The following is a 9,476-nucleotide window of genomic DNA, read 5'->3' as shown; positions in this document are numbered from 1 at the left end:
CAAAAACCTAAAAGAAAACAGCAACTCAAAGGTGTATGGAATCCTATCACAATTTGCACAAGAATTGTTCAAGATCAATTGAACAAAGTGCACCGGTTGGATCTTCCAAACAGCACACCAAAACAAATTAAAATGTAAAAATCAGCAAGACAATTATGGAAATAAGATGAACAACATGAAATAAAGAAGAACTAAAAATGAAAAGACCAAGAACAACTCATCTTGGAGAACCTAAGCTCATGATACCAAATGATGGCAAAATTCATGAAGTTCTTCTTGAATCATGTAAGAGATGGTGCGGAAGCCATGGATGTGTGTGTGCAAGATCCTCCTAAGAGTGATGTTGATCTTGAAGGTGCATGGTGTGTATGAACATTGGGAGGTTCGGCCAGCCCAAGGAAAGGTGAAGGATGTGAAGTTTAGAGCCTAGAGTTCTAGGGAGAAGCAAAGCTTGGCACAAAATGGCAGCATAACTTTACTCACAATAAACTTGGAAAATACAAGAGATGGCCTCCCTATTTAAGGCTATAGGGCCGTAAATACTAAGCTAAGTGTAAATGAAATGAGAGCCAAATGAAATGCAAAAATGACAAGGCACATGGCACATGCTCATGACCGGCCAAGTAAGGAGAGATTCTAGAATGTTCACTCTTTTATGCTTTCTAGCACTACTCTAATTACTAAGCATCCCTAATGGGCCTCCATGTAACATGTACAAGGCTTTCTCTCTTCCATTCGTGGCTTCATCCAATTGGGCGTGAATGTGCTTAGCCATTGACCTTGTAATGGGTCCTAGACGGTCTAGGTCTCCTCCTAGACGCTTCATGTGTAGCCTTCCCTCATCACGTCCTAGACACTCCTTCCTTGAGGCTAGACGCTCATAACGGTCTAGCCTTGGGTCTTGGCTTCCATTGTGAGATGTGCTTGGCCCTCCTCCATCACACCTTGTCCACCTATTTTGGTAGGGAGGCTCATTCCTTGTTGCCTTTTGTCCTTCCTTTCTTATCCCTCATTGCTGAGTGTTCATTTGTACTCTTTCTATTTCATTTACCTGCATGCCTTGTGGATCAGTATAACTGTGTTGGCAGTGGGATTGGCATTCTGTGCTTTGTGTGTAACTGACGCCTTGTTCTTGGTCTGGCGTGGCTTTAACCTCTGTTCTTTGGTTTGTCGGAATGCAGGATCAGTGATGGATTCATCCAAGAGGATGGTCTTGGCGAGAGCACTGAAGGCTGCTCGCGCCTCCAAGGCTGGCGCCTCCACCACCCCCACTGCTGACCCAAACCACCCATTATCCTTGCCCTCAACAACACCAACCACCACCGAAACTCCACTAGGCCCATCTTCACCACCCCCACGTAGCACCCAAACACTTCAAACACCCAATTCACCTCCGCCCATCGCCGCAATGCCACTGGCTGTGGCCTCATCACCTGCTCCAGCCCCCCTTGACAAAGGAAAAAGGGTGTTGGAAATCCTCTTCGATGACGAAGACTCTGACAGTGGGGTAGTCTTCAAGAGGAGAAAGGCTGCTACGGTTCCCATCCTACCAGCAGCATCACCCTAGGGAGGGGATTCCTTCAGGGACAATCCCCCTAGCGCTACCTCTCCCCAACCCATAGTAGTCCAAGAGGAAAAAGGCGAAGGGGTCGAGTCTGCCCCCGATCTCATTGCCATTCCTCCTCCCATCATGCATCTGATGAGGGGCTTCAACGGAGGATTGATGCCAGAAGGCTCCGACAGGAAAGAAGGAATGCCCTTCTATTTAGGAGCCTTCTTGGTCGTGGCCCTCGATTGGCGCACCCAAGCTAGAAATGCCGCTTCAAACACACAAGCCCTCCAGGCCCTGAAAGAAAAAGTGGCCGCTCTGGAGGAGGAGAACGAAGCTCTGGGATGCCAAAATGAGGCCTATCAAGCCTCTCTGAAGTTGGCCCAAGAGGCCAAAGAGGAGGCTGACAGGCAACTAGGCGAGGCGATGGAACTTGAGGCTGACTTCTACGTCCGGGAAGTGTCTCTCCAAGTTCAAATAACGGATCTCCAAGACATGGCGGAGGCCTCCGAAGAGCTTCAGAAGGACTTGGAGGACCAGTGCTATGGGCAGGCGGAAAGACTGGAGTGGATGGAGGAGGAAATGGCCACCCAGGCCAAGGCATTGGGCCTTCTCCAGGTTGACCATGACAAGCTGCAAACTGAGGTCAACAGGCTCCGAGTAGAGAAGGAGGCTCTGGAGAAGCAGGTGGCCTCCGGGGACTCTACCATCGAGGAGTTGGAAAAGGCCAAGAAGGCACTCATCGATGACATGGCCGGCACCTTCGAGGAGGGATTCAAGGAGGCTTTGGCCCGGGGATCAATGTTTCTAATTGCGATCCTACCCACCATGTCGTCGACGGCCGTGTCGTGCCCCTCAAATTGGATGACTGAAACGCCGACTTTCAGCCGCCACCTTTACCTTTTGTGCTTTATATTCGTTCTTGCCAACCTTTGATAAACTTGTAAATCTTTTGAACCGTTTGCACTTGTATAACGCTTGCATACTTGTTGAGCACTATTTGGCAGATATTTTCACCCTCGTTCTTTATTTTTGTATGCTTCATTTGCTTTACCTGTAATTTTACCTGTTTCTTTCGCTGTGTCGGGTGATCACGCCTCACTTCTAACGTGCACCTCAAACTTGTTCAGCCTTCGTATCTATGAGGCCTCTCCCTCGTGAAGGCGCTAGCCACTCCGCTCTCTCTGCAAACGCAAAAGTCGAGACCTGCTCTAGGTCCTAAACACTTGGGACAAGGTCGCGTTTCAGTGCCCACGCCCATGGAGAGGCCTGTCTCACAGCGCCGTATCGTCCATGGAGTGTCTCAAACACCAAGGCGATCTGTCCCTTGATTATGGGTGCTTGGCGCCCACGCCTAAGGAGAGGCCTACTACCGTAGTGTCGTATCTTCTTCAGGGTGTCTGCAAACGCCAAGCACCGGGAAGGCTCGAAGCCCCCCATGGGGTCGCTCCCTCCATGGTCTTTCTCTCCCATGGGTATCTGGGAGCACCCCTGCCGGTGACTTACTTAGCTTCTGGCGATCTCGTCTCCCTCCACAGTCTTTCCTACCTGTGGGTATCGGGGAGGCGACGCCGCTGATGCCTTATACTGGCGACGCCTTCAGCGTCTTATACTGGCGACGCCTCCAGCGTCTTATACTGGCGACGCCTCCAGCGTCTTATACTGGCGACGCCTTCAGTGTCTTGGCGATGCCTGGTGCGATCAAACTGTTGACTTGACCTTGGCATTGACTTTGACTTCGACTCTGGTCGACGCCTGGGGGTAGCGGAGAGCTTAAGGTCTCGCCCGCGCCATCCACGTGGCATTTCCCGTATGGCTGATGGGACGTTCCCTCACTTGACTTGATCCTGACATTTTCTGAGCTTCTGACAAAATGCTCTCATTCTCGACGGCGTATCGTACCCTTGGGCATTCTGTCGACGCGACGTTTTTTGAATGTTAACCAGTGACGCCAGGATCATCCACCCATCCTCTGACACGTGGCTCGATCGCACGGTGCTCCCATTTGCGTCACTTGGCGCTCCAACTGCAATGTTTAGATCTTCGAAATCTTATACCTGCGTCCATCATCTCTGTGTTTCCGCACCCTCCTTGCACCGCTACACAGAATTCCTTCTGCGTTCTTTCTAGTCGGCGTTTTTCCTCCCGTACTCCCAACGCGTTATTCTCCTTCGATCTCCCAGTTCTTTTGCTGATACTTTGCACCGACATGTCTTCCCATGCTCCTTCCCCTAGGGTTAACCCCAAGGACCTTTATGCATGGGCCTCGCACGAGCTCCTCGACGAATGCTCCAGCTTACTCTCCACCAGGGCCGTAAGGGAACACATGGGGGATTCGTGCTCCTACGATCATCGTGCCTTCGTGAGGAGGCATGATAATGATATCACTGTGCTCCCTTGCACCTTAAGGGAGCCGGTGTGCGGAGACGAACGGGCCAACGACGGGGTCCCCTTCTTCTACTTCTATCAGGTGGTCTTCAAAAGCATCGGCGTGCGCCTGCCCTTCTCCAGGTTTGAGAGGGAACTACTGATTGAGATTAACGCTGCTCCAGCCCAGTTGTACTCTAATAGCTGGGCTTTCGTCAAAGCCTTCGACATACTCTTTGGCTTTCTGGGGTGCGCACCCTCGGTTGACATCTTTCTTCACTTCTTTGAGGTGAAGAGGCAAAGGAACAACCTTTGGGTGACCCTCAGCAACGTTCCTGGCAGGGTTCTCCTAAATCCCTTCCAGAACTCCTTCACAGGGTGGAAGGGTAGATTTTTCAAAGTCTGCTGTTCCGAACTCGTGCCTTCCGCCCTGGATGGTTTTCCTCTGTACTGGGTAAGGGAGACGAGAGCCTTGAAGTCCAAGCCTTTCAAGAGGCTACCCTTGAACGACCAGGTGGCATGCCAGATCTTGGCTGAGGCGGGAGGCTTTGACGCTGCCGCTTTAATTAGCTTGGAGTACAACGCCGAAGTTTTGGAGAAGTATATATGTATAAGACATTATCTTAGAAATTCCCACTTTTCATCTTTACTAGGTCTTTACGTGTCCTGTCTTGTGGTGTCTTCACCATGCTTGTTTTCTTCGATGTAGGTTCGAAGATAAGCCGGCAACAGAGGTCACAACTTACCCAGGCGCTGAGGGCTGAGAACGGAGCTTCGTCCTCCTCCCATCCAGACTCCGGAGGCCACTGAAAACTGGTCTGTTTGCACTTTTCTTACGAGCATAGGGCATGTACCTGTTCGCCTCATTTGTCTCATTCAACTTTATCTCAAACTCTACTTGTAATCTTAACTCTCTGGTGCCATGTTTTGATTTCTGTAACGCCGCTCCTTTATTTTTGTGCACCCTTGTCTGCATTCGCTTCTTCTAACATACTGTGCGCGTTTTCTCCGTTATGTTTCTTGACGACACACGCGTCTGGCGACGCCACTTTCTTGGCGACGCGTACGCTTGGCGACGCCGCCTTCTTGGCGACTTGTACGCTCGGTGACGCCTGTCGCCACTTCGAGTCTTTGTCTTTTATCTCTTTACCCCTTGGTCTTGCACTTCGAGTGGGAAGAAGATAAAAACTGAGGCAAGGTTTTTCTTGAACTCCTTTTTCTTTTTATTTGGGTGACCTCGTTAAAAAACCCCCGAGAGGGAAAAAGAGTGTCCCCTACGATGAGATTGTTACATGGCTGCTCACTTACATAATTCAACTAAAATAAAACTTCAAATTTGCCACGTTCCAGCTGCGCGGAATGGGACCCCCTTCCAAAGTCTCTAAGTTGTACGAACCATTCCCCTTAGCCTCGGTAACTCTGAAGGGTCCGGTCCACTTGGGAGACAATTTATTTTCTAGCTCATATGGGTATGCCTTCCTCATAACTAAGTCGCCAACCTGAAACTGCCGCGGCTTTACCTTAAAGCTATATTGTCGCTCTACTCTTCTCTTCACTTCCTCGGCCCTTATTCTTGCTTCTTCCCTGGCTTCGTCCACGAGGTCCAGGTTCACCCGCCTTTCTTCGTTGGATTCTTCAGCCACGAAATTCTGGTAACGTGGCGAGCTTTCATGAATCTCGACCGGAATCATCGCATCCGACCCATATACTAAGCTGAAAGGCGTCTCCATGGTGGAAGATTGGGGCGTGGTGTGGTATGCCCATACAATCCTTGGCACTTCCTCCGCCCACGCTCCTTTAGCTTTTTCTAGCCTTCTCTTTAGTCCTCTCAGCAAAACTCTATTCGCTGACTCCACTTGCCCGTTAGTCTGGGGGTGTTCGACTGAAGCGAACACTTGCTTGATGCCTACCTCTGCGCACAGGTTTCTCAACTGTTGGCTGGCGAACTGGGTTCCATTGTCGGATACCAGCCGCCTAGGCACGCCAAAGCGACACACAATGTTCTTCCAAACAAAGTGTTGCACCTTGTGCGCTGTAATCTGGGCCACGGGCTCCGCCTCTATCCACTTGGTGAAGTATTCCATGGCGATGATCAAATACTTCATCTGCCTTATCCCCAATGGGAATGGACCTAGGATGTCAATCCCCCAAGTATGGAAAGGCCACGGGCTGTATATGGATCTCAGCTCTTCTGGCGGCGCCTTGTGCCAATCAGTGTGTTTCTGACACTGCTTGGAACGCTGGGCATGGTGCACGCAATCCTCTTTTACTGTTGGCTAGTAGAAACCTGCGCGTACCACTTTAGAAGCTAAAGACCTTCCCCCTACGTGACTCCCACAAATGCCTTCGTGTAGCTCCGCCATTATTCTGGTGCACTCGTCGCCGCTTACGCATGTTAGGATAGGGTGGGTGAAGCCGTGTCTGAACAATACTCCATCCATTAGAGTGTATATTGCGACATTCCTCTTAACCTTCTTGCCCTCCTCTAGTTGCGCTGGGAGAACCCCATCCGCCAGATACCGTCTGTATGGCGTCATCCAGGTGTCTCCTTCGGCTAAAGCACATATCTGCGCATGCCTTCCTCCTTCGGGCGTGTCCGCGTATGTGCTAATATGGGGCGTCTTTACCGTATCTTGAGTCAAGGAACGATGACTCCTTGGCCTCCCTCTCGCAATGCTAATATGGAGGACATCCACCTTGTTGTCTTCTATGAATTTTCTCGGAGCTTTGAGCGTCTCTTGGATTACTGTCCTCTGCCTGAGTTGGCCAGCTTGGCCAGCAGGTCAGCTCTAGCATTTTGTTCTCGTGGGACATGTATTAACTCAAGAGCGCTAAATGCTCCCTTCAGCAGTTGGACGTACCTTAAATACGCCGCCATCTGTGGGTCTTTTGCTTGGAACTCACCCGATACTTGTCCTGTAATCAGTTGGGAATCACTTTTCACCAAGAGGTTTTGCGCGCCCATCTCCTTATCCAGGAGCATCCCTGCAATCAGTGCTTCGTACTCAGCCTGATTGTTACTTGCTTTGAAGGAGAAATGCAGAACTTGCTCAATCAGCACACCATTGGGTCCCTCCAAAACTATCCCTGCCCCACTTCCTTGTTGATTGGAAGAGCCGTCGACCGAGAGCAAGCACTGCGAGCCTGCCTCCACCTCTTGTTCGCCTCTAGGCGAGAGTTCTGCTACAAAATCTGCATATACCTGCCCTTTGATGGATCCTCTAGGCTCGTACCGGATGTCAAACTCTGACAACTCCACCGCCCAGCGCACCATCCTTCCTGCTACATCAGGTTTCTGCAATACCTTTTGTATAGGGAGGTTCGTCATCACCACTACTGTAAAACAATGGAAGTAGTGGCGGAGCCTCTTGGCCGAAAATACAACGGCCAATGTTGCCTTCTCCAGCGACTGGTATCTCGTCTCTGGGCCTTGTAAAGCCTTGCTCACGAAATAGATGGGCTTTTGAATCTGGTCCTGCTCCTGGACCAGCACAGAACTGATAGATCGCTCTGTTACTGTGAAGTATAGCCGGAGGGGCACGCCTGCTACTGTTTTGCAAAGGACCGGTGGCGTCGCCAAAGACTTTTTCAACTTAATGAAAGCCGCTTCGCATTCGTCAGTCCATGCAAAGCGACTATTTCTTTTAAGGAACTAGAAATAGGGGTGCCCCTTTTCTCCTCCCGCAGAAACGAACCTTGATAAAGCTGCCATTCGCCCCGTCAGTTGCTGCACTTCCTTTACTGATGTCGGGCTCCACATGGCAATAATTGCTGCGCATTTATCAGGGTTCGCCTCTATTCCCCGCTCCGTGAGCATGAATCCTAGGAACTTACCGGCTTCCACCCCGAAGACACACTTCTCGGGGTTCAGCTTGAGGCGGTATTTCGATATGGTGACGAACAACTCCTCTAAGTCCTTCACGTGCTGCTTCCTTCCCTGCGATGCCACTACCATATCATCCACGTAGGCATACACATTCCTCCCTAACATGGGTGCTAGGACCTTGTCCATCAGCCTTTGGTAGGTGGCGCCTGCGGATTTTAGCCCAAAGGGCATTACCTTGTAACAGTAACTGCAAGTTTCTGTCATGAACGCAATTTTACTCTCGTCTCTTGGGTGCATTTTGATCTGGTTGTATCCCGAGAATGCATCCAAAAAGCTAAGGACCTTGCAACCGGAGGCACTGTCCACGAGTGCGTCAATGCTGGGTAATGGGTACGAGTCTTTCGAGCACGCTTTGTTCAAGTCCGTGAAGTCTACGCACATCCTCCACTTCCCATTCGCCTTTTTCACCAGGACGCCGTTGGCCAACCACTCAGGGTATTGGATCTCCTTGATGTGACCAGCACTCAGCAGCTTTTGTGTCTCTTCCCTTATCACAAGTTGCCTCTCTTCATTAAACTTTCTCCTTCTTTGCCGCACGGGGCGGACCGTGGCGTCCATGCTAAGGTGATGGCATAGAAAGTCAGGGTCGATGCCCGGCATATCTGAGGCGGACCATGCGAAAGCATCTAAATGGCGTGAAATCACCTCTGCCACCTCCTCCTGCTCTTCTTGGCTCAACAAACGTCCCAGCTTAAACGTTTTGCCACCTATTTGCCTCTCCACCACGTTAGCCTCCGGCTGATCCCTGCTATCTTCCTTAATGGGCGTTGCCCGGTAGCGCTTTCCAGGCGTCGACTCTTCTACGGGCGATGTGTCATCAGACCCCTCCTCCATGTGCGCGTTTGCCTCGGGCGTGGCCTGGCCAGGCATTGACTCTGTGGGCGTCGCCTCAATCAAGGGCTCTATCTCCATCCTCGCATCTGCACTTGGCGGACGCTCGAACACCATAAACAAGCTTCTCTTTTTTTTCAGGCTATTCTCATAACATTTTCGCGCTTCCTCCTGATCCGACTTGATGACAATCACCTTGCCACTGAGATCCGGTAGCTTCATCTTCATATGGTGCGTGGAGGCTACTGCGTTCAGCCTATTCAACGCCGGTCTGCCCAACAAAATGTTGTAGGCGAAATTGGCGTTTATGACCAAATACCAGATGCTTTCGGTACGCGAGGCCTCTCCATCTGTGAACGTTGTCCTCAATTCCAAGTAGCCTCGAACTTCCACCTGGTTGTCAGCAAACCCTGTGTAGGGCCTCGAACTTCCACCTTGTTGAATGTCGACCAGAACATAACATCTGCAATGGGGAGCGTGAGAGTCTGCGCATGTCTGCGCTTGGCTGCGCCTGTCTGTACCTTTAGTGGTACGGAGTGCTCTTTTGTCTGGACCGCACCCCTCTCAGATGATGACACGTGGAGGCCTGCAACTCACATCTAACCACACACGTGTCACTTACTGGAAGGGCTCTAGCGCCTCTCTTTGTGTGCCTAAGTTACGCCCTTGCGGAGTAACTCAGGATGCTTCTCTTATCTGGGTAAATCGCATACTCTTAGGAGAACGTCGGGTGTGGCTGGTCTAGGCACACTCAACAAACGTTACTCTCTGCGTAGGCGACTCACCCTTCACGATGCCACGCACGTAATGGGTTGAGGGAATCACCAATCACCGACTGGCTTA

At 50.9% G+C, this 9,476-nt stretch overlaps 1 protein-coding gene across 1 annotated transcript; it reads left to right on the top strand.

Annotated features, from left to right (window-relative positions):
* The first annotated feature begins 1,690 nt into the window (after positions 1 to 1,690).
* On the top strand, positions 1,691 to 2,485 carry LOC137839294 (uncharacterized). Its single transcript, XM_068648415.1, has one exon. The coding sequence runs from the start codon at positions 1,691 to 1,693 to the stop codon at positions 2,483 to 2,485; it is 795 nt and encodes a 264-aa protein (XP_068504516.1).
* The last annotated feature ends 6,991 nt before the right edge of the window (positions 2,486 to 9,476 follow it).

Source organism: Phaseolus vulgaris, chromosome 3 (assembly GCF_000499845.2).
Source record: "Phaseolus vulgaris cultivar G19833 chromosome 3, P. vulgaris v2.0, whole genome shotgun sequence".
Lineage (NCBI taxonomy): Eukaryota > Viridiplantae > Streptophyta > Magnoliopsida > Fabales > Fabaceae > Phaseolus > Phaseolus vulgaris.
The sequence above is the reverse complement of the archived record's forward strand: the minus strand, read 5'-3'. Positions and strand labels throughout refer to the sequence as shown.

Bases quoted from the DNA above. Each gene is read 5' to 3' on its own strand.
- LOC137839294 (XM_068648415.1), top strand. From the start codon at position 1,691: ATGCATCTGATGAGGGGCTTCAACGGAGGATTGATGCCAGAAGGCTCC.